The following is a 24578-nucleotide window of genomic DNA, read 5'->3' as shown; positions in this document are numbered from 1 at the left end:
CAAAAAGAAAAACTTTCAAACCCAGTCTTCTTCTTTAATCTCTTTCTACACTTGACAAAAGACGAAGTTACCCTCCTATTACAACATTCACTGGTGTAACCTTTATATTTCCACACTGACTTACATTGTAGTTTGGTTTATATTTCACAACGTTTAAAAGTCAAAACTCATCTTTTCAAATCAAACTTTAGATTTGAACCCTTAACTATATTCTAACAATCCCATACTAAAAATTTCCTTTTTTTTTTATTGCTTTGTTTTTAATGTCCTATATCTTGCATGTCTTATGTGAAATTTCATCATTTGTGATTACAATGTGTTGCATCTTTTTTTTGTATAAAATGTGTTATATCAACATACATTTGGGGACTTGTTTAAAGAAAATGGCAAAACAAGAAAAGAGTATTAACTACTTTTCTTTGTTTATATCTCTGTAAATTGGTTATTGGTGAATATTTGGACTAAAAAAACAAAACAAAAACAAACAAACAAAAAAAAGTAATTTGAGGATGTCACCTTTGTGAATAACCAATAAATAAAATGATTGTTTTTGCAGCTCTACTTGCATGCAAAGCTACATTTTTTTTGTGATTCTCCAGTTATCAGTTTCGCTTTATTGGATTCTTTAATTTAGATCTGTGTCTGTGTAATCCAAAGAAAAGAATAACATGTAAGTTTACCACAAGCAGTGGAGCTGCTCTTTTCAGTGCAGACAACAGATCCATCTTTTGGTTTGAAATTGTGAGTAATCAGTGGTAAATAAGAATGAGAGACAGTTTATGAGCAGATCAGTACATTTATTTACAAATGAAAGGGTTCCAGTTAAATTGTATTAATTAACTTGACTTTACTAAACAGAGACATAATGAGTAGAGTTCAGCTCAAATCTAACTGTTCATCAAATTAAAATGTCTTTTCCCAAATGAAGTGAACTATGTTGAACCTGAAAGTCCTCCTCCCTTCCCATCATGGTCTGAAAGGTGCTACCTGGTTGTTCCTCTTCACAGGGACCCTCTCCTGCTTCTCAGGAACACTCAGGAGCCAGGCCTGGAGCTTGCTCTCCTCCTCCGTCACCCTGAGGCTCTTCCAGGTCCGGGCTCTCAGTGATGGAGGCCTCTTCTTTTTCCGAACAGTCACAGTCTCCTGGACCAGCTCTGCTCCCGAGCTGGTCGCGTCCACCGTCTCAGCCTTGCGGTGCCTCCGGGACTTGGACGCCTCTTGGAAGTTGCTGTAGCTCTTGTCCTTGATGGAGGACAGAAGCTTGGCCCTGGTGCTGCTGCTGTGCTGATCTTCAGCCGGCTTCTCCTCATCATCTCCAGCGTTCTTGTCTTTATTACCTTGTGAGAAAGCCCTCTGCTGCCACGTAATGAACTCCGACATGCAGCCTCTTATGCGGGAGACAAAGTCTCGGTGGGTCATGGTGACCTTGCAGCTGACCTCACCCGTGGCCTCCTTCAGCTTCTCGTACTGGCTCTGCATATTGGTCACTTCCTCCATGATGTTTGAAGAGATGAAATCCTGCACAGCTGTAGTCCTCCCTAGAAACTCTGCGCAGACAGATTCCTTCTTGGGTTTCCTCTGCTTTTGGAAGGTGAGGAAATGTGGCATGGCGGTGTAGTCCATGGCTTTGGTTGCAACAAGCTTATGATAGATATAAAGCACATCGTGATGCCCGGCTTGCACAGAATCTTTTATAAACTTCTGAACTTGATTCCAGTCCTTCAGAGCGAGTCTAATCTTCACAGGTGAAATGGCAAGTTGTGTGTTGTAAAAACCAAACATCAAATACAAGCCTCCTACTCTAATTTGGTAGCTGTATGGCGGCAGGAAGTACTTCATGGCCGTGGCTATTGTTATCCTGCAGAATCTCTTCATCTCACCCACATGTGGAATCCCTAGAAAGACATCTGAGAAGCCCATCTCCCTCCAAATAGCAGAAAACACAGCGTATCTCACTGATTCAGTCTGCTGGAAACGAGCCAGCAGTTCCTCCACATCTTCTGTCAGAGGATGGTAGTAGAAATCCGAGTAAATGGGCGGCTGACGAGGCATCCTGTCCACAAAACACAACTTCAGAGTTCTGAGACAAAAGCCGACAAAACTGCTTGTCAGGAGTCTGAATCAAGGCAGGTGAGGCTCGGTGGGGTTAATTATGGCAATTAACTCATCAATGCAGCTGCCAATGATTTTTTTTTCACCTACATGCTACTACAGGTCCCCACAGGGTCAAGTTAGAAAAAAAAAAATAGTGCACATGATTAATAATATCCTGTAAATGGAAAACAGGGATTCACCCTCAGTCAAAATGACTCCATAAAACCTGTCTGGCATTGGAGTTAAATTGCTTTAAAATGATTTATGTAAACGTTAAACCATTTAATGAAAGCAGATTAATTTGTCAGAAAAATAATGAAGACTGTTTCACCTGCTGCAGAAAACTGAAAATCAGCTGATGAGGGCAGAGCACAACTTCAACACTATCCTATTAGATTTAGTCATAACTTACAGGTATAGCTCATATTATCTTTATACAGCAGAAAACTACAATGGATAAGCACCCTGCTTATTGTAGTATGGGCAGCCTGTAAGGTTTAACCTAAAATTCAGCTTAGTTGGTGATATGATGAATACAGAAATGCATTACTTCATTTTTCTTTTCAGAATTATAATTTAATTTAATAATTATATTTTATTTTGAAAGCCAGATCCATATTGAGAGAGGTTTAAAAATCCTAGGGCTTCACAGAGGAATATAGTCTTATCAGACTGTAATTCAGACAACAATGGTAAGACTCATATGTAAAAACCTACAGTATCCTGCAGATTGGGCTTGATACTAAACAAGTGCAACATCAACATTATTGAGCATCAAATATTGTTCCAAGTAACACAGGAGTCTTGAGTCGCTGTTGATAAGAGTTTTATTAAGACTTAACAAAATGGGACACCTGTTTGGCCAAAATAGTCTCTTTCTTTCTCATTTCCTAAAACATGCATCTGACAGAATTAAACTCAGGAATTAAAATCCTCTTTTGCTTGAATTTAGACCAACACAGGGATTCAAAAATAAATATACTTTAACGTTGCATCCAATGCCCAGTGGTTGATGATCAGCTTACTGATAGTAAAGGGACAATTTAAAGAAAACATGATGCAGACATCCAAATACTCAAGACCCAGGAAATATTAAAGGCAATTCTCAAAAAAAACAAAACAAAAACTTTAAGTTACTTTGCAAAAGCAGCTGTTTTCCCAAAATGTCCTTAACTGATGATTTTTTTTTTTTTTTTTTTTTTTAAATTACTGACTCAACAGTATCAAGATAAATTCAGTCCAAAGATGACATTAAATTCGCTTTCTTTATTACTAAATAAAAAATGTAAAAGTTCAGCAAAGTGGCTCATTGCATACACTATACTAACATATACAAGACGACACTTTAAAAAAAGGGGAGAGCGGTGTGTGATTCTGATACAAAAATATGCAAAAATGCATTCTCCAATATACATGTAGCTATTGATGATTAAAAAACACAGACTGTGCAATCTCCAAAAAAAGAAGAGCTGAATGTTGTGTTCGATGAGAACGCCAAGCTCAAGACGGCGAGACGACAAAGCCCCAGGAAATCTGATGGAGTGGGTGGAACAGTGGGCAATCTGAATAAAGACCTGACAGCAGAAACAGAAACAGCGAAACAGAGGGAGCTCGTTTCAGACTCTTCCAGATAAGGTGGTGAAGCAGCTTGAGGAGAGTGCAGAGAGGGAGGATGAGAGAGGATCAGCAGTTGGAGGCTGTAGAAACATCCAAACAGGATGGTACTCTTATGGAGATTAGTGCACAGCTGGGGGTGTTTCAGCAGTATTCTCAATATCTATATAATTCGAGCTCCCTAACAGCTATTAGTCACAGGTAGAAAAACTGAATGAGATGCAGCAGCTGATGCAGGATCTGGAGGAGAAGCTGGCTGACAGTTAAGTTTCCAGAACTTCAAGAGCAACTGATCCAGACGAGTGAAGATCTTCACCGTGTACGAGCTGAGAAAGAAACTCCTCAGAGTTTTTCTCGATGCATCAGGAAAACTGGGCGAGTTTCTCCTCGTCTGATTTGACTGTTTAAAGACAGAGGGTGTTGCAATGCTGTGCACATGGCTAACCCTCTTGAGGCAAATGAGTGATTAGTGATACTGGGCTATACAGTACGAGTAAAATTTAATTTGATCTCTGAACACTAAGTGATTACACATAAAAAGCTAATTTCCTGCCTGTGGAAGCAGTTAAGTGACTTTAGTAAAGTTTTCTTCTGTCCATTTAACTTGAACCAAAAATAAAAAACATCTGCTTTTGAAGAGCAACAAAAAGGTTAATTTCAGTGGAACTGCCTTTTAAAAATTGTAGCACAAAGGGGAGATTTTGGTTTCACATGTTTAAATGAATGGCCACAACAAAATTAAAATTAACCTTGAAACATAAAAAAAACAAAAAACAAAAAAAAAAAAAAAAAAAAAAAAAAAAGAGTTTATGATTTCCTGGTGATTTCTCAGCCACACAAGTCGGTGGATCCTGTGGCCAGACTACCAGCCTCCTTTCCCGCCTTTCTTCTTCTTCTGTGGCGCCTTCTTGCGAGTAGCCCCCGAGGCTGCGGGTTTCTGCTGTCGCGGGGGGACCACGTTGCTGCTGGGGGCTGCAGATGAGCCGGATGCAGACCCTGGTCTTGGGGAGGTAGGGGGGCTACTGGCTGTCTTACTGGCATCCCTGGAACAGAGGGAGAACCAAAACCCTGTCAAAGATTGTTCTCAAAGCACCAAGGTAGTAGTTTACAGGAGTCTCTGATGGCTCATGTTACATGTTTACTGCTGCAGAGGAAAAGTGTGAAGAGTGTTCTCCTTAGATTTATATTTCTCTATGTTCAATTTATAATAATATATGATAAAATCTTCACAACCAAGAAGCTTAATCCGTCATTTTTGTTATTTTTGCAGTTTAATTTAGTTTTTAATGTACATTTTACCTGTTTCATCAGTATTGTCATTATGTCTATAGTTAGAGGCGGCCTAGTAGCTAATGTATCTAGCCAAAAAATACGATTCCCTTGTGTGATTCTGTTGAAAGTCTAAAAGGCACATTTTGAAAACTGATATTTTATATTTTAAACAGCAAAGGTGACATTGACTGGTGGTGAAGTAATCCAGAGAGTGTTAGCAGATTTCTCCTTCGGGTGAGACTGAGAATAATTTTGACTTTGGCCACACCACAACATAGGCTGTGATCTCCACTGAGGATTCATTGGCAAGGAAACTAAGAGGACAATCTCAGGTGCTTTTCCTCTATTAGAGGTGCTGATTACTAAGCTTCTATTATAGGAAATTGCACCCAGACAGCTCTCCTCGCAGGTGACGTGCACATGTACACAGTATTGTGACTGGACTTTACTCACAGCTCAGCTGAAGCTCCTGCCGTCGCTCCCTGTGTGCCTTTTCCTATCTGCTCCTTCTTCTTCCCCTTCTTCTTGCCTCTGTAGTAGGTACGCTCCCTCATGGGCAGCCACCTCTCGGGGTCAGGAGTCGCTTTGGGGTCATAGTTCTTGGGTAATTTGCCTAAAATGAAGATGAAGCGGCATCAGTGAAAAGCAGCACTCAGCTCAGCTGGTAGACAACTACCTCCTAAATTCTCTTTAAGAGTAAACATGAAAGATTTTATCACCTCAAAGGATAAAACATTTATCTAAAAAGGGACCTGGTGCATGTGACATACCTTTCTTTTTCTTCTTCTTCTTCTTGATCTCTCCTTGGCTGTAAAAGAAACGCAGACACAAGTAAATATGAAGGAGTCGTGCACCCACTTAGGCTCATTCTTCCAGAGCTGATCAGTAAATCTTCCAACTAAAGATGTTTTTATTGAAAATCAGAAAAAGCTCAGAGCATCATGAAGCCGGTGTGTAAGGCTGAGAGTAATGGAGGTTTTACCCTTGTTCTTTGGGCAGATTTTCTCCCGTGACTTTAGCAGCTTTTTTCCTGACGTATGTGGCTCCGTGGGAGTTCTCCAGCTCGTCCACGTCCACGTTGAAAGACATGGTGTCTGCGGACGGGAGGTGCTTGCTGAGGCTGGAGAGGAAATGCTAAGGAACCATTTCAGCAGTGGCATTTTACACGCGGTCCCTTTTCCAGTTGTCCCAGCCATGCTCACCTTTCTTGGCTCTTTTGCATTAATATAATTAGGAATGTTTATTTTCATTATCAATTAATCCACCAGTTGTCTCAATCAATCATTCTGATGATGATCATTTTGTCTATTCAATGTAAAAAAATGGCAGAATATATATATATATATATATATATTTATATATATTCTCAGAGCCCAAAGTAGTGTCTTAAAATTCCTTGTTTCATCTGTTCGTCAATTCAAAACAACAAAGACGTTCATAAATAACAGAGAAAAGGCAGGAAATCCTCACACTTGAGAAGCTACAGTCGGAGAATCTTTGGCATTAAACACCTGATCGAGAATAAAAAAAGGGTTGCCTGTTCATTTTCTGGTGAGCAGCTCATTGATTAGTCAGCTAATGTCTCGGCCCTCGTGTCTCCCATTTCAGCCTTTTCAGTAGGAAAGGATACGATTTGGCTTTATCTGTGTCCACCAGAGAGTACGCCGAGATGAGTTGTGCCAGTGTGTGGATGTCGTTAGTGTTTTGCCTGTTTTCAAGAAAAAATAAAATTGAAAAAGAAGCTTCATTGCTGTAAAGGAAGAAAGGAGATAATATCAAGCTGTTTGAGAATGGAATAAATATTTGAGCTACTCGACATCGTCCTGGCAAGAGGAGTGAACAAAAAGCAGAATCAGCAGCTCAGAGATAAACATTATGTTTTTTTTTCACCCCAGATACTCCCCACACATGTTGAACTGTGGAGGACTGTAACTCACTTCCACAGCTGCTCCAGATCACTAATGGCTTCTTTTTTCCGTCCATACTTCAGTTTGAAATTAGCAGCTTCTCGTACCAGAGCCAAGTGTGCTGCAGATCCGGGCTGTGGAGGAGAAAAAGAACAGGAACATTACACAGTGTGAAACATGTTCAGGTTATCAGAGACTAATTTATGTGTTGCTTGTCTTTTGTCAAAACCACATTATTACCCACAGCTTTAACTAAACATGGTGATCTGCAGGATTCATTTAAAAAAAAATAATATCTTGTCATCTTTGCTCTGCTCTGCATTATCATAGCTCGTCAATAAAATAAAAAGTCGCACCGTTTCCTCCCTGGATGTTTTGTGAATCATTTTTGAGATTCTACCCAGTTGTTTTTCAGTTCATTCAAAACATCCCTGAAATATAAAATTCACCACTCAGGCTGGTGCAGGGTTCACCAAGTTAAATTTAAGATCACGTTGGAAGCAATTTTATTCCAGTTTCACAGCCAAAGTATGATGGAAAACCAGTGCAACAGTATGGGCTAGAATAACTCCTTATTATAATCAAATATTGTTCAGAAATAATTCTTTATGATATAATTATTCAAACAAACGTGATTCCTACCCTGTGTTGTTCAGCTGCACGTTAAATCTGCTATAAAAATAAATAAATAAAAACACTGGACACAAACCTGTTCAGACTGGTAGTGCCCAATAGCTTGTTTGAAAATATCAATGGCGCTGTCGATGTCTTCTTCGTGGGAGTACATCGTTACCAGAGCTGAAACCTGAGGAGTCAAAGCCACAGCAAAGTTATTAGAGTACGACATTAACACGAGCTGCTGAGGTCAGGTGACACAACTTAAGCAAGAAATAACCAAACATCATGGAAAGAGACAACACTGTCGTAACCAAACGGGTCAAAAATCAGTTGTGGACAACTCCAGTAAGTTTTCTTTTCAGACTCACCATCCCCGATTTGTGCTTGAACTCTTCAATGGACCTCAGGACATCACAGGCTTTTGTTACGTGACCTGAGGATCAAGAGAACGAAACTCTTCATCCTTTAAGTCCCCACACACAATAACAAAAAGGCCCACGATCCAATTGATGATAGATGATTAAAATTAAAATCACAACACACTAAGAAGTTGTACTTTATTCTTGTTTATGGGTTTTAGGCTCAAAGATGATAATGTGAAAACATTTTAACAACAGCTGAATAAACCGCACAGTTAAAAGGTAAAATATGTCTTCATTTGACTGAGACAGTCATGTGTTTACTACAGGGAGCTGGAACATTTTCTGTGCTAAGAGAGGATGGGGCTGTCTGAACAATCCATGTAAAAAAAAAACAAAAAAAACAAGCCAGTACCTTGTATTAAATAGAGTTGTGCCATTGTCAGTTTGATGCCAGACGCACTCTCTGGATGTTGATCTGAGAATTGCTGGAAAACACAGGGCCAGATAGTTATAGCATGGTCCTTGAAAATATAAATTACTGAATGCACACACTGAATGCATCATTATCTGCATCACTTTTCATTAAAAAACACTTTTTATAGAATCGTGCTTAAAAAGACCAAACACAGGCAGCGTCTGTCATCTGTACCTGGAGCAGCTCTATGGCTCTGCTGTGCTGCTTCTCCCTGCACAGCTGAGCGACCTGGATGAGGACCGGCCGTGGGTGACCCGGGTTCTGAGACTGAAGACTGGATGACAGTTTCCTGCACTGGTCAGCCTGTTAATCACAAACAGCAATGTAAAAATAACTCAAGTGATTCTGGGGAAAATCCGCCATTTCTGCACCTTCTTCCTCTGAATCACAACCGTTTGTTTTTTTTTTTTGTTATAGCTTTTACCTGATTTGTGTACATGGCCAGGAGAGCTTTGTTGAAGTCGATGGCCTGCAGCTGTTTCTTGGCCAGCTTGTATTCAACACCTTCAGCATTCGTGAGTTTCACCTTTTTCTTGGAGTCAAACACGTTTTGGTCCTGAAGGAACAGACACAGCGTTAATGAAATCATCGTTTGCTCCAGCTGGAGTTAAGTTTTATTTGGCTCGTTGGTACTTGGCAAAGACTAAATTCAATAAGGTTTGTTGTTCATTCACACTGCTAATTAAATAATTAAACACTAAAGTTGGTCAGCTTGCCTTCCACCCACCTTGTTTATTGTGATGATATTGTTGGCAGTCACAGCAAGCAGCCCCACATCTGACGGCCTGAAAATAAAACAATTACTTACAAATTACAGATAAACAAACTTGTGTATGGCCTTTGGAACGCTTGTCGAAACAATTTCCTTTATATCTTGCAGAAATGTACTTAAGTGCCGTCACAACACAAATTCAAACTGTAATATGACAACATCCTTTCAACCTGCGTCATGTTCCCTTCATCTATATTTCCATCAGCAGCTTTGGGACTAAATTTGATGTTTGTGGACCCTGGACTTACTTGAGCTTGATGACCTGGTTATAGAGCTGCAGCGCCTCATCTGTCCGACCTTGTAACTGCATGACGTACGCCATCTGAGAATGGATGACAGCCAGCTCCGACTCGATGTCTTCTTCAGTTACATCCTGCAAAGAAACAAAAGCAGCAGTGACAGTGATTATCCCAGGAAAAGTTTAGAGCCAGGGACTAGAGAGAATACATTGGGAAGTAAAGGATGCAAACTCATTATTCTATATCTACAATTAAATACTTTCTGAAAAAATGGATGCGACTTGCTTCATGATGCTTCAGTGTTTTGGAAAAACAAAATGAACACTTACAGAATCATCCACCAGTGAGACTCTGCAAAGCTCTGAAAAAGAAAACAACCAGTTAATACCAAATCAAGAAAAGGACAAAAAAAAAAATTACTTGAAAGGAAAGGGAGAAGGACAGACACTGACCCTCTGCTTGTTGTAGTTTATTAAAGGCCTCTGTCAGCTGTCCTTGGCCAATCAGAGCGCAGGCAGCATTGTAACACAGCTCATACGTTGACTCGGGAAGACCAAGATCTTCCTGCAGTGGGGAAGGAAAACATAAGTGTAAAGGATTTTTAATTCTTCTGCAGTCAGCTTAAGTTTGCGTCAGAAGAGCATCAGTTTAAAAGACAGACGTAACTATATGTCACCCAAAAAGCCTTAAACTGTGAATTTTGGAGAAGAGTGTTTACCAACGGGGCCTTCTCCCACTGACTCATTGCAGCCACCACAGCAGCCAGGTTGGTCTTCCTCTCCTCCTCGTACTCATCCTGAGAGTTCCTGATCAGGTCTGTGTAGACGGACTTGCAGTCATCGTAGCGCTCCAGTCTGTACAACTAGAAAATAACAAATCTAAGTCAGCAGAGGTCTCTGCTCTGTCAGAAGAATGGGAGCTAAACACGACAGGGTGATTAGAAAGGGTCTTGTTGAGAGTGTAGAGATTTTGTATTTTCTATATCTTCATGCTTCTAAACCAACACTGAGGTGGGCAGGAACACTGTCCGTCCATCCAATCGGTCTCAAACATATACAGTCTACCAAACCAATGCATCCAGTAATATTATAATTTGGTTAATGGTTGAAAAGCCTCACCACTTGACCATAAAGCTCCTTCAGCTTGTCCGTCTGCTCAGGAGCACCTTCAATGGTCTTCAGGGCACTTTCCACTCTGTTCAGCCGATACTCGCAGTACGCCTTCTCAAACACAACCTCACTGAGAGAGAGAAAATAAAAATCATTTCAATGTGGAAATACTGTCAACCACAAGCCATATCGCAAATAATATGAGTTTAATGTGCAAAGCATGAAACAAGCATCGCAAAAGTTGTATATGAAACAGTTTAAGTGTCGATAACAGCGTCAAATGTCATTTATCATATCACTGATTTTCAAACATTTCTACTAACTACCTGCTCATCACAACATTGACTTTATGATTTTACTTCTAGTCTATAAAGCACTTCATCGTCACTTATATTTAACATGTTCCCAGTTTAATTTCATGTTTGCAACAATTATTAACAGTTATTTTAATAGTAAAATTCAATACAGTTTTGTTCAGCTCTGTTATCACAGCTGTATCTCTGCTTCTGTACAAGATTGTCAATCATCATCAATGAATTGTCAAAAAGAAGTTTCCCAGCTGTTTGCTTCAGCTTACCAGACAGTACAGGTAGAAGTTAAAGGCAGTGTGTCGTTTACCTGCCGAGCACTTTTGAATGGGTGTTCATGACATTCAGAGCCTCTTTGAAGCTGCCGTTCTGAACAAGGCAAACTATTTTACAGTGAAGGGCCGTCACATCGTCTCTGTTTTCATGCAAAACTGTGACAGAAGAGAAAACACACACATTGCAAAGCCATCAGTATCAAAACACACAATTTGGAAACACACAACACTGAGGTTAGCTTCCGATTCCACAGTTAAGTACTAACTAAAGTTACCTATATTGTTTTTTGCACCACTTATTGTTGTGAAAGGGTGTTAGACATCCAATTTAAAGCCTTAATACTTTCATTTGTAATTTGTAAAACCTTTATTTTAATTATGAAAGCAAAAAAGACATTTGCACTGCTTTTAGTTTTGCCACAACAGTCTTGACAAGGTAGTACGTGAACAGAATTAAAAACTTTTTGACTTTGAGAAATCACCACTTTTCTGTTTTCACAAAAGGTTTCACAAACCTGAGACTGCGTTTTCATTGGTCTTTACACTCCATGTGTTAATCTAGTCCAGATTTCCCAAAGTCTATGCATAGCAGTTGTTTATCTAGACCTGGTCTTAAGTGATCTAGACGGTGGGAAATCTGAAAGTGCTCTTTATTGTGTAGAATCTGAAACTAAGTTTTAAACCATCTTTAGCCTCTCTGGAGAAATGTGGACAAAATATACTGGTTTTGGATCTAGTGCTGGTCTGATGTGGTCTGCATGGGAAAAAAAGCAATAAAAAGTGCACTTTTTTGTGTTGTCAGAGGCAGAATAAAGAATTCATATATCTTAAAGTGGCTATTAAACAGTGTTGAAGCTTTAACTACCTGTTAGCGTTATGTTTAACACCCCTTCAGTAAGCGGTGCAAAAAAAAACGAGTGAATCGGTCAATCAGTATTGACATGGAGATTTCCTTTTACTGTCGTATCTGTAATAAACTACAGCGTCGTCTAATTAACGGAAACATAAAAACCACACGTCTAACTGTCTAAAAAAGATAATTATGAGCCGTATAAGCGTTTCTACTGATGTGTGAACACCTGGTTGAAAGCCGATCAGCTGCCAACCATGAGAAGTTAGCTGTCAGGCTAGGGACACGTCAGTGGTCGGAGGAGGACGGCACATTTCTGGGGCAAATGTAATTTCTTAATAATCACATAAAACAATCAGACACCAGCTTGATTTGTAGCTACATCCCTTGTGTACACTGTTATAAGCAGTAGTTTAGTATAAAAAGCTTGGTCGACGTTTGGGACATCTGACAAGCAGCTGTCTAACGGCCGCTAGCTTAGTCACAGGCTAACAGCTGGCCCTGTGGACCCCGCTAAGCGGAGCCCCGAGAAAAGCACCGTCCATCTGCTGTTTGACCGCAGCTCTGGCTCTATTTGAGAGTACCATTAACAAACACAGTTTCCTACTTTTTGTCAGAGCTTTCAGGGCTCTTGTGTAGTCTCCATTCTGTCCGCAGCGGTTCACTTCGGTCCACAGCGAAGCCACGGACAGCCCTCCGCTCGCCATCTTGGCTGAATGGATTCTCTCAGATCGGCGGAATAAGAAGGTACACATCCGGGTTAACAAGATTACATTTTTAACATAATCAAAATACAAACTGAAGATCTGTGATGATCTACGAGGTTGTTCAAATGTTAATAAAACGTTAATATTTTTGAAAATATGTGTTGTTTTTAATTCAGCAGTGACGCAGACAAATGATGCCTTCACAGTCCAATTAAAAAAAGCGTAGCAGGCAACTTCGTTGAGCTGGAGCAATTAATGAGTGCCAGTGGCTGAGCACAGAAATCTGGGCCTCGTACAATGCAGCCTCAGTGATAATTATTTATCCAGACCATTTACCTTAATCTGTTAATGAAAGCGTAACAAGTTAATGAAGTTCTGAGTAATTAAGTAGAAAGATTTAGTAGAAGAGTAAAGTAGAAAGGTGCCCAAACTTTTGTATATGCCACTATTACTGTTTTTTTTTTCATTTCATGAAATAAAAAGTGCATTAATATTTTAATTTCTGCTTGCTGCAAGAGTTGCATTTAGTTCTTTTCACTCCAAAAATCCACAAAAGGCAATTGAATTTAATTGGGTTTTTTAATTTTTATTATTTATTTATTTATTTGACACGTATGCTCAACTATATTTTAGATAGAAATATTGTACTTGATCCTCTGTCCCTATTATATTTTGCAATTACGATTTTACATTAAAAAACTGAACTAAACAAATTAATAGTTTTGAATAAAAGTTTTGAATGACTTTTTTACCACAGACCACCAAATGAACACAATGGTATTGATAATGACAATGATATTAGGCAATACCCCTTAAGTTGGCATTTTTCATTATACAACGCGAACAACTGGAGAAGAATTATACTTCACGCACGGATCTAATTCACATTAACCAATTTTTTTATTTGGTTCTGCCTGTATGAAGATCTCGTAATTCCTGTTTTCGTCGTAGCACGTGAAGGCAGCGGGGCTGTTGGTGGTTTCAGAGTCGGACTCTGAGCCGGGGAGGGGGCACTGTTGTCATTCACCAAGGCTGTGTGTCAAGCTTTTGTCCAGGAGAAATGGCTGGGATTAAAGGTTAGCAATTTCCACCTTTTGTGTCCTTGAGAAAAGGTCTCTAAAACCGGACTTAGTTCGTGTAACTGCGTTAAAATATCCCGAATGTACATGGACGCGTTTTCCATGTCCAGCGAGCTAATGGTAGAAGTAGACAGCCGCAGGGCCAATACAGTCGTTAGCATTAGCTAGCTGATTAACCTGCACTCTTTTGACCAGCCTGCTTTAACAACACAATTTAATACATGTGTTTGCTAGGCAACATGTAACGTTACATTATTAAACCGTGTTTAACGTCATTCCTTTTTAATAGTATAACAACGTAGTAGTTACCGTTACAATGCTAACGCTAGCTGCACATTAACTTCAGTTGCTGATTGAGATGCTGTGCTTGTTGCAAGTGGATTAAATTGCTGTTAACAAACAACCACATGGACTGTATTGCTTCCAGAGTTTAACGCGAAGCCCTAATAACGCGGCTTACACTGCTGATAAAGCTGTTATACGTGAAATCAGCTGATTCATCACATGATAGTCACGGTAGCCAGGGGCCCTGCTGCTGCGATGAGACTGTTGAGGGTCTTGGGGCCACACATGCACAGTATCACACGGAGGGTATGTGGCTTTGTCCATGCTGATCCTCCCCTCTGTCTGTCCTGCAGCTCTCATCAGCTTGTCCTTTGGAGGGGCCATTGGCCTCATGTTCCTCATGCTAGGATGTGCCCTCCCTGTGTATGAGTAAGTACCACCATCACACACCTAGGAGCCTGTCTGTCTGTGTGTGTGCCTCTGTGAAGGACATTATTAACGCTTGGCACTGAGGTGAACTTTGGGTGATCCCATCACAGGTTTAGAGCTTTAAAAGCACGGCTGGACTTGCGGACAGTCTACTTTAAAATATCCTCTTGAAAATATAAAAACACTCAGCCTCAAATCACATTTTATGTGTGGTATGGGTTTTCCACATTGTTCTCCCTCATTCAACAATCCAGTATCTATGAATATGGAAATATGTTGGACACAAGATATCTCCTACTCCTCTGAAAAGTCAATTCTTAGTGTATATGCAGTGAAGGATTCAAGTTTCAAGTTAAGGTGAGCACAGAGAGACCTTCCCTCTTGTACCTGTGAATCTCAAACATCACAGTGAAGTAAGAGTAAAACCAAATCTTTTTTTCTTCTACTGTTGAGGGACTTAAACAAAAAACTCAGACCCTCCAACAGCATCAGGGATTTGGAGGGAGAAAGAGATAGGAAGAGAAAAAGAGTGAGCATGAACTTAAGTTTATTTGGATATCACATAAAATGAACTAAATGAACACGTCTTAACATTAGAATAAAAAGAAGCATCATTAACTTTGCATTTGTGTATTTGCAGCATGCAACGCCATTCAAGCATAGTTAGATACGGCTGACTTGCTTATTCAAATCAGCTGTGACAAGGTTTTTCAGTCCCTGCATGTGGGGAACGAGCTCGGCCAAAAGATCTGGTTCTTGTAATCTAATATCATTTTCCTCTCAGCCATTATCAGGATACTAAATGACAGCCTCAGACCAGCAGAGTGTAGAAAAGGAAGGCATTTAGAAAATCAATACGTGATTATTAGTACAGCCTGACTGATATTATCAGCCAGTTTTAGCTTTTTGTAGATAAGCTGGTATCTGTATAAGTGTCAGCCAAAAACTAACATGTGTATAACGCATGCTTGTCCACATGAAATGAACAGTGTTTGTTCCTTCATCCTTAAGTAGACTTCATCATCACAACATCTGGGTATTTATCTTTTTCTCTTTTTCCATCTCTGCAGCAAATACTGGCCTTTGTTCCTCCTCTTCTTCTACATCCTCTCTCCCATCCCTTACTGCATCTCGCGGAGGGTGGTCGACGACACAGACTCGGCCAGTAACGCCTGCAAAGAGCTGGCCATCTTCCTCACGACGGGCATAGTCATTTCAGCCTTCGGCCTGCCCATTGTCTTCGCAAGAGCTGAAGTTGTGAGTTATAGTAGCTTAGTTTTGTGCTGATGTAGAGTAGTTGTCCCAAACTGAGGGACAGGACCCTCAAACATGTCGCTAGATAGCCGTGTGCTGTGTTCGCAGTAATGTAAATAGACCATAAGTCACAATGAAAACAAATAAGACTTTTAGTAAGTAAAGGTACTTGATGGAATATTAAAATAAGTACTGACCATTATTATTATTATCATCACACATCTTAAAAGAATTCAACTTTCATAACATAAAGAACATGGAACGTCACATTTTAATCTGTCACTTTTCATAACGCTGTGAGTATAAAGTGTTGGCTGGATTTGTGAAACTTCAAAAGTGAGTTTCACTTTCAGTATTCTGTTCATACACAACCGTTATTTAACTGTCTCCACTCATATTCTGACTCACTTGAACATTATGTTTTTTTTGCCAGAAATTTCGTAAATTGCAGTATCAATCCAAATTAAAACTCTCTTCCAGATGTCTTAGGCTGTCGTTTTTCCCTCATTAGGCCGGAGTCTGAGCTTGTTTCTGTTTCCCCTCTTTTACAGTATGATCATCATGCATAGTAAGGACAGGAAACAAAATTAACATAATTTTTAAAATACTTTTTTGACTTCTCGCCACAACAGCATCATTTACCTCTAGTGCGCAATGAAGTTAGATAACAAGATTTTTTTTTTTACATTCTCATATATATAAATGATATATGAGAATGTAAAAAAACAAAGTATAGTTAATAAAGCTTTTCTGAGCCATAGCCTTAACACAGCTTCCCCAGCAGGTTTAGTTCTGGATGTAAAGACAGTCAAAAGTCCAGCAGCAGATTAATGGACTGTGGCTGTTTGTAATGGAGCAAGCAGATGTGGTAATTTGTAATGGTCCACCATTTAGAGGAAGAAAAAAAAATACAGCAATTGTAAAAATGATGTCTTGTTACCGTGTAGAGGGGCTGACAGACAAGACAGATCTCCAGCTGCAGCCCAGGACACAATGAGTATATCACCTGTGGCTGCTGTTAACGTCCCGTCCTGTTATCCTCCCCTCAATATATAAGTGTAGAGTGGCGTGTAGACTGTGATTCTCTAAACCGTTGTTGTCGACACCACTAGAGCTTGGCCTAATTATTATTAATGAACAAATTATTTATTAATGTGTTGGTTTACAGATCGCCTGGGGGGCGTGTGCGCTCGTGCTAACGGGTAATGTAGTCATCTTCGGGACCATTCTGGGCTTCTTCCTCGTCTTCGGATCCAACGACGACTTCAGTTGGCAGCAGTGGTAAAACAGCAGAGGTGGGAGTGGGAGACCTTAGTCTGAACTGTTTTTATTAGCATTATTATTATGGTATTATTGTTTGGTTCTTGTTGTTGTTATTTATATGATGACCGCCCATCAATAGACTCACACCAAACCCGTGCAATACTTTGTTTTTCTTTTCTTTTTTTACCGCCTGCATCGTACTGAACTGACACTAGTGGGATGGAAAATGCTGACTTTCAGTTGGATTTTTTCCTCATTTGAAGTTTTGCTCTCTGACTTCTGTGTTTGTGAGTTTTCTCCATCCGTTTGTCCGCTTTCATTTCAAGCGTTGTAACCCAGGCGATGGTGAACAACTGCTTGTGTTATCTGTGAAAATATGTTGAACAAAAAAAAATCCAATTGAATGTCTAAGAAGATTTAATCTGACCAAAAGGACACGGTCAAGGTTGATCGGCCTCCTTTTTTTCCAGTTACTCTGAGAATTCTGTGAAGAAGCTTTTTCTATACGAGCGAGTTGAGAGTAAATCAACAGAAAGCTGATGGAAGATCTGCACAGTATGAGCTCAGATTTCACCGCCTCTTATGAAAGGCTCCATTTTAATTTCAATTGATTTGAAACTGTTCTCACATTAAAGGGTAAGAAATTCAGCTGATAGAGTGCAGATGTTGTTGTCAGCTTTTTGCTAATGTAAAACTAAACTAAAAATGTAATCACTAAGCTGTGAAACAAATCTAGATGATCAGTGTGTTTGTGAAAGAACTGGGCTGTTACTGCCACCATCCTTACACACCTTTCAAACCCTTTTAATGTGTAAATGTGATTTAAATCAGCTGTCTCTCCAGCTATGGGATCTGTCTTTCTGTTTCTCATCACACAAAATAAGGAGGTAGTTTTCAGAAGTGTTTGTTTCCTCCCTCAACTCATGAGGATTCATTCGAACACCTTGACCACCACCGCAGAGATCAAATTAACCTGACTCTGTGATTTCCCAGGTGCCAACTGGATGCAGGCTGCTTATTCACCATTTTGTTTAGCAACTGATAGCTCTTACCTCACTGTACGTATGGGTTAGGCTCGCCTCGTCAGGTCAAGAAAGCATGAAAAGCCTGTAGTAGCCGGCAGCTAGCGTAGGATTAGCTTGAGGACAGCAGCCAAGCTACAGTAAGACCTGGGCTACTTATAAACAACGCCTGGTCAGTCACTAACAGCCGTTAAGCTTTTAAATGTGACTGCTTTGTTCTGACTCCTTCAATGTAAAAGAATCCAGACACTATGCTTGGTGTTAATTAAGCACATTGGGTCCAGATTTGGTACACACACACACACACACACACACACACACACACACACATGCTGTTGCATTTCCTCACACCAGCATTTCCAGGATACAAACACAAGTTATGTTTTATGATTTCTTTTTCTTTTAATGTTGACGTTTTTCTTTGTTCTCCAGCCTGTGTGAAGGAAATGTTTATGTTGGTCATTGTAATCTGTTACAGCTCTGGGATCAGCAGTCGGTTTGCTGTTATGTTTAACTGCATTAGCCGTAGCTAAACAAGGAGTTAAGCATCTGCTGCCTCGTTTAAGCACTGGTGTGTTGGATGGAGAGTGGAGTGTCGAACATTTCCTGTTACATGTTGATTTTGTTGTCTTTTTTTCCCTGTGGATGGCGCTGTTTGAAAATGTGCTCTCTGGAAGATAAAAGTTAGCATTTCTTTTTTCTTGAATGATGTTTTTACATTTAATTTTGTCCCATCATTCCAAGAGTAAAAGGTTTTAGTCATTTGATTATTACGTTCATCATTGACTAATCTGCCAGTTATTTCTTTTTTGATTTATTGATTGATCATGTGGTCCATACAACATCAGAAACATCAGTCCAGCCCCCAAAATATTTAAGTTAGGACAAAGAAAAGCAGCCAATTGTCCCATGGAAAATGGAAGAGTCAAATTTTTGAAAATGTTGCTTGAAAAAAGTCTTAAATTATTCATTTTTTAAATCAATTCAGTGACTAATTATTGTAGCTTTATAGTCATTATGTATTTGCCTTGAAGGTATTTTCTACCATGGATTTCCATACACAGCAGATTTCCAATGGAAGTTATGTATTGTGAAAAAGGCAAAGTCTGAAGCTCATAGTATTCACACATTTTGTCCCACACTAACAGTAACATTTTTATTTTCAGCCCCTTTTTTATTGATCTTAAAACCAAACATGCGTTTAATAAATCTTGCTTGAAAGGAATATTTCACAAGTTTAGTAGAGAGGTAGATGTCTACACATTACATATGGAGCTAGAGCGAGGAGGCGATTAGCTTACATTAGCATAAACACACAAACAGGGGGAAACATCTGGCTCTGTCAGTTTGTCAGTATTCCTACCAACACCTCTAAAGTTCACTAATTAACAATATTTATCTCATTTGTTGAATACGGACACAGACAGAAGTGTAAAAACAGCATTTTGTGGTTTAACGGGAGTTAAATGCTTTAACTATAAAGTTCTGGATAAACTGTTGTTTTTCAAGAAGTTAAAACACATAACTCCTTCTAAAACAAGAAACTCTATATTTCTGTTTGTGTATGTTTTAAATGAAGTTACTTGTTAAATGGTGGCGTTTAGAGATGTTGGTAGATGTTTTTTTTTTTAACTTTGAAGTGAGTAAGACTTTTAGTTTTTCCCTGCTACCAGTCTTTATGCTAAGCTAATCGCCTCCTGGCTCCAGCACCAACATCTGTCTTCTCATGTAACTCTCAGAAAAAGGCAAAAACAAATTAACGTTTTTGCCAAAATCTCATACTATTCCTTTCAAGTGAACTTTAACAAAAAGGTGCACGTCTAATGTCCAACACAAATGTTACAGTATTTCCTGCATAAATTAGAAAGGCTTTCAAAAGGAGAAAAGCTATAGAAATCTGATGAAGGAACCCGTGGTTCAGAATATGAACGGACAACGCTACAAACTGGATCCAACACTCCACCTGTACCTGACTCTTCCAGAGATCACAACCTCAGTGAAGGCACTGATTGTATTAAAAGCACCACAGTGATGGCTGCTTTTCACTTTCTGTTGAAAACATATGTAAAAAGAAAACAAAAAAATACCTAATGTTGAAAACTACTGACATGATCTGTGCATGTTATTATGTGACACCACTTTGAATCTAAAGAAAATGCTTTTAACAGTAGATTTGCCCTCTGGTGGTCGTCGGAAAGCCTGACTGTGGTTTGACGAGCAGGGTGACTCCACATTGTGTTCCTGAGGCTTGAACGTCTGTATGAATTTTAAGCTAAATTTGTCAAAAGTTCTGTTGACTTTCTGTTTTCTGCTGTTAACTCCCTGATGTGACAGAGCCTGGTGTGTAGCTGTGGGATGGGTACCTCTCTGTTTCTGTTTTAAGACGGATGTTACATTTTGTTTTTTGGAGGAGGAGGAGGATGAGGAGGAGGGGGGTGATATTGTATTTATTTATTTTATGGGACGGTTTGTGTCAATGTCCAACGCCATTTTCTATCTACAACTTTGTGTTAACGAGGCAGAAGTCAGCATGGTGGGTTTTCTTTTTTTAAATAAACGCCATTTTTGAACATCCTCTCCTTTGTCTGTTCACTACAAATGCATTCACTCTGCTGGGGAGCCCGCATCAGATACACTTCGGTCCCCAACTCATTTTACAAGGCTTCACAGGAAATAAGATTCACCGATATCATCTGCCTTGGCCTAGTTAGTTTGTGTTGTTGTCGAGCAGCACTCAGTGCCCTCGGGTGAATCTTTTCTAGACAGAAAAACAGAGTCAAAATATCTCTTTGTGTCGAGGAGGGAGACGGCATTTTAAACAATCGGAAGTCTTTTACTGAAGGGAAGTCAGCTTAAAGTGAATGAACTGACACTTCAGTTATAGCGGAGGTTTTAGTCTAATTTAAAATAATATTTTTAAAGTCATAATCCTTGTGGTTTCTATTATATAAAACCCTATTTTTCTAGTTTTCACTTTTACTGGCAGGAAGTTACTGATATTTGTTTCTTTGGGCAAAGTCCCTGGATACCAGCCTCATGTGTTAATATCGATGGTAATATTTCAGTAGCCAGTATCCTGTATTTTTTTTTGCCATGTACTCACTGTTGTTAGCAGTTTAAAAAATAAAAATAAATGTGACTTTCATTTCCTGTAAATAAACGCCACAAATCCGCTGTTTAATCACCTCTGAATTTCATCCCTGAAAGAAAAAGAACAAACTGTTAGAACTGTTTTATGGCAGTATGTATTGTAGGAGTTATATACTTTACAGTAGATATTAAATGATGGGGATGTAAACAACACAAATGAAAGAAAAAAAACATCTGGTAGGTAAATTAATTTACAGAAAAACATTAATGAACTGACACATTTGATGAAACCTCTACAACCTAAAGTAAGAAAGGAGCAGGAGAGTAGAAGAACACCTTTGCTTGTCTCCCTCTGCTGGCAGGAAATATGACAGCTGCAGATAAAGTGCAATCCACAGCTGAAATACAGACTCCAACACCTTTCCTTAACTTTGCAGTTTTGAGCTCTAAAAATAAAGTATGAGAAGACAAAAGAAGAAGATACATGTGAGAGGACGGTGTCGTCTTCATAAACATATTCGTCACCAACTTCACACAATTCTTTTCACACAAGTAACATCCTCCACCCTCTGTGTGGCTTCTTCTTCACCATAACTGGTATTCAGTATCACTTCATCTTGAATAAGTACTTACAGTAGCCTTCAGTGCATTTCTTTTTAAGTTTGTTATTTGTTTCTATTATTAAGCTGCACTGATGAACTTCAGAAGTGTCTGGAAGTCTTTAAATCGGATTGACCTATCACACATTCTAAATAATGATAATGATAAAGAAAAATCGGAATAAATGATTAAGTGTAAAGACTAGAAAACATTTGTATCACCACCAAGCCTGCACAGTCCTCTTGGTTTGTTATTTGCAAGTTATAGAAAATGTTCAAATTGGTTTAATCTGCATCACTACAGGGTTTTATCCTTAGAAGAAGAATTCCTCAACAAACTCAACAATACTGATTTATTAAAAAAGTAAAAGACTAGTAAACACTCAACAAACACTTATCCTCCACTGAAGCTGTCTTTTTGAGTTGGCACTTTCTGGTCATTGAGCATTTTCAAAAGGTTTTGATCAGGATCTGGATCACAACACACATGATGACAGACAGTCACAGGGTCCATGTTTCAGAGTTAGTTTTCTGCAAACACATTCAGACTATAATCAACACGTGAACTACTAAAGCACAAACACCTGAGACATTCAATTCAAGATTCATTACATGCCAGTGGTTGTTTTCCTCTGTGAAATGTCTTATGCAATCCTACTGTATATAATAAAAGCACCAACCTGAGACTGCTGCTATAAATCCGCCTGCCTGCTAGACACAACATGCCCGACTTGCCTCTGCTCTCTCCTGCAGCACTCGCTGCCCTTTAGCACAGATGTAATGTCAGATCAAGCCGTCAAATAGTGCATGAAACAAATCATAATTTTCCTATTTATTCAAGCAGCGGGCCAGATGGCAACACACACACACACACACACACACACACACAGAAGCAGCTCACCTCGCCTCTTTGTTATGAAAACAGCAGCTTGGATTAATGCTTAAACTTGTCCCCTGACTTCTTTGCACGGGGGGGGGGTCAATATTGCAGGAAGTGTGCATGCCATGTCTTATCGGACCATATGGGACACACCCACCCTGCCCTTAGGATCTAAGGTTCAAGGGAAGGGGGAAGAAGTTTTAGAAAGGAGAGAGCAGCTAAGAAAGAGATGAGCATGAGGCGGTTTTTCCGAACGCACCGGGACGAGGACTACAGTCAGATCCAGTATCTGACGGCCAAGTGCACCCGCATGGCTCATGACAAAGGTAAGTGATAAAGGTCAAGACTTTAACCTCTGAGAATAAAGTTACACATTTACAATTTAGGGAAGAGCAAGTGCTGCAGTGTACTGCTTCAACTGCCACTATTCTTGCTGTCTACACTCAGGTGTGAGTTTATTAGGAACACCTGACTAAAACTGATACAACAGGATGTAGTTTGTGGTGCTGTTGATTTGTGATGTGTATTAACACAATTCATTGGCACCACAAACTGCATCCTCCATAATTATCGTAAAGGTAAATCAACACCTTTAACAAAATGTGAACATGAAGGGAGGATTTACTGCAGAACTGTTGGATTACACTACATTAGTTTTAGACATGTATCCCTCTAATTCACTATTTTATTTATTGCACTTGAGGCACCAATAATTAACATAGTTTAATGTTTAATTAGGAAAATCCCAGACCCAGTTACACTTTCATAAAGATGATTATCAAAAGTGACAGGGTTAGAAAACCCCCAGCTTTTGTAATATGCAGTACAAGTTTAACGTAATCTACTGTGTAATTAAACACATGTAGTACTGTCGTATATAAAAGTATATTTACTAGATTTTTGACTTTGTTAGTTTAATGTTTAAAACTAGTTTTGTGCCCTAAAATGATCCGCTTGGAGAAAATACCATAACTGCCTGAAGAGGTTGAGGCTTTAGGCTTCAGTAGTACCATTAAAGTGTTTGTGCACATGGTCAGGAGTAAACAGTTTACCTGGTTCAAAGGTCATTACTTCAAAGGGAAAATGTGCCTCATAGACAGTAAAACCAAGTAACACAGAATAATCTCATAAAAACTACAGTACACCACGGTGACAATGACCTTAGCAAATGTTGTTGTTTTTATTTTTGTGATGACAGCTGTAACATGATGTCCGGGACAGAAGTACAGTCACAATTATTTCCTTTATTTAATCTTAAGAAATGATCAAGTCTGAGGTTGATTCTTCTTCCCTTAGCATCAGATAAAATATCTATGACAGATGTTCCCCCTGGACACTGATCTGTTTCATAAATATTTCAGCTTTGGCTTTAAAAAAAAGAAGCTTGTATTAGTTTGTCCAAAGTGATCAGTGTTTTTCTCTTTTTCTGGACTTCTAATTGTGTTATATGTACAGTAGTTTGCAGAATATGTCGGCTGAATCAACCCTTTAATTACTTTTTATAATTAATTTTTCCCTGTAAATCCAGTGTGATAGTTCAGTGATATGTACCTCTGAAACATGTTTTAACAAATATAACCTCAAATGTGTTAATATGTTTCACATTGACTTTTAGCCAAACCCTGATTCCATATATCCTCAGGGTAAGTGAGCCTTCTGTAATTTATTATTCAAACATAAGTTGTAATGGCTGCAGTGGATTTAATTTGATGATGGCAATTTGTAACAACCACACAGACTCATCTCATCAGCTGAATGCAACAGTCATGATACAACTGTTATTAGTCATCAGGGCTCTTTGAAGAGCTGCAAATTAAACCTGTATTTATCATGAATGTCTTTTTAATGAACACCTTTGCAGGATAACATTGTATTTAGTGATATAATGAGAGGGTTGGAACAAATTAGAAATCTGTGACCTTTGTCGACCTCTGTTAATGAACAGTGGGAGTTGAAACCATACTGACAGACTCAATCTACTGTATGTGCTTGACGTGGATGATGAATGATACCTGCAGGGAAGAGGTCTAACAGAAATGAGAGGCTAGTTTTCCAGATGGTATATAAACCTATAT

At 39.2% G+C, this 24578-nt stretch overlaps 4 protein-coding genes across 5 annotated transcripts in view; 2 read left to right on the top strand and 2 right to left on the bottom strand.

Moving 5' to 3' along the window:
• Positions 1-797: 797 nt before the first annotated feature.
• On the bottom strand, positions 798-2052 carry LOC130173425 (snRNA-activating protein complex subunit 1-like). Its single transcript, XM_056382698.1, has one exon. It carries the CDS (start codon positions 2050-2052, stop codon positions 967-969), a length of 1086 nt encoding a protein of 361 aa, XP_056238673.1. The 3' UTR covers positions 798-966.
• An 851-nt stretch (positions 2053-2903) lies between these two features.
• Positions 2904-12633, bottom strand: srp72 (signal recognition particle 72). The gene is made up of 19 exons (XM_056382697.1): positions 12503-12633; positions 11081-11201; positions 10472-10592; positions 10072-10215; positions 9806-9917; positions 9683-9714; positions 9363-9487; positions 9070-9127; positions 8767-8898; positions 8517-8645; positions 8280-8352; positions 7874-7938; positions 7597-7692; positions 6918-7021; positions 6611-6688; positions 5963-6100; positions 5751-5788; positions 5434-5593; positions 2904-4751 (listed from the first exon to the last, which is right to left on the bottom strand). Exons 1-19 carry the CDS (start codon positions 12600-12602, stop codon positions 4571-4573), a joined length of 2007 nt encoding a protein of 668 aa, XP_056238672.1. The 5' UTR covers positions 12603-12633; the 3' UTR covers positions 2904-4570.
• Positions 12634-13572: 939 nt separating this feature from the next.
• leprotl1 (leptin receptor overlapping transcript like 1) lies at positions 13573-20511 on the top strand. Its single transcript, XM_056383420.1, has 4 exons — positions 13573-13678; positions 14320-14395; positions 15466-15652; positions 16818-20511. Exons 1-4 carry the CDS (start codon positions 13663-13665, stop codon positions 16932-16934), a joined length of 396 nt encoding a protein of 131 aa, XP_056239395.1. The 5' UTR covers positions 13573-13662; the 3' UTR covers positions 16935-20511.
• A 2134-nt stretch (positions 20512-22645) lies between these two features.
• LOC130173678 (centrosome-associated protein CEP250) overlaps positions 22646-24578 on the top strand; it is a 38209-nt gene continuing 36276 nt past the window's right edge. For both annotated transcript variants that reach the window (XM_056383129.1, XM_056383128.1), the window contains exon 1: positions 22646-22829. In XM_056383129.1, the coding sequence (XP_056239104.1) occupies positions 22733-22829 (97 nt within the window). In that variant the 5' untranslated portion in view covers positions 22646-22732. The remainder of the gene's footprint in view (positions 22830-24578) is intronic.

The sequence above is a fragment of the Seriola aureovittata genome, chromosome 8 (genome assembly GCF_021018895.1).
Source record: "Seriola aureovittata isolate HTS-2021-v1 ecotype China chromosome 8, ASM2101889v1, whole genome shotgun sequence".
Taxonomy (NCBI): Eukaryota; Metazoa; Chordata; class Actinopteri; order Carangiformes; family Carangidae; genus Seriola; species Seriola aureovittata.
Note: the sequence above shows the minus strand (reverse complement) of the source record. Positions and strands in the feature narration are given on the sequence as shown.

Excerpts from the sequence above, each read along its gene's own strand:
- LOC130173425 (XM_056382698.1), bottom strand. The coding sequence starts at position 2,052 with ATGCCTCGTCAGCCGCCCATTTACTCGGATTTCTACTACCATCCTCTG.
- srp72 (XM_056382697.1), bottom strand. The coding sequence starts at position 12,602 with ATGGCGAGCGGAGGGCTGTCCGTGGCTTCGCTGTGGACCGAAGTGAAC. Across the intron at positions 8,899-9,069 it reads ATATCATCACAATAAACAAG|GACCAAAACGTGTTTGACTC; the intron begins GTGGGTGGAAGG and ends CTGTTCCTTCAG. Across the intron at positions 7,939-8,279 it reads ACAACTCTATTTAATACAAG|GTCACGTAACAAAAGCCTGT; the intron begins GTACTGGCTTGT and ends CTTGATCCTCAG.
- leprotl1 (XM_056383420.1), top strand. Across the intron at positions 14,396-15,465 it reads TGTGCCCTCCCTGTGTATGA|CAAATACTGGCCTTTGTTCC; the intron begins GTAAGTACCACC and ends CCATCTCTGCAG. Across the intron at positions 15,653-16,817 it reads TCTTCGCAAGAGCTGAAGTT|ATCGCCTGGGGGGCGTGTGC; the intron begins GTGAGTTATAGT and ends GTTGGTTTACAG.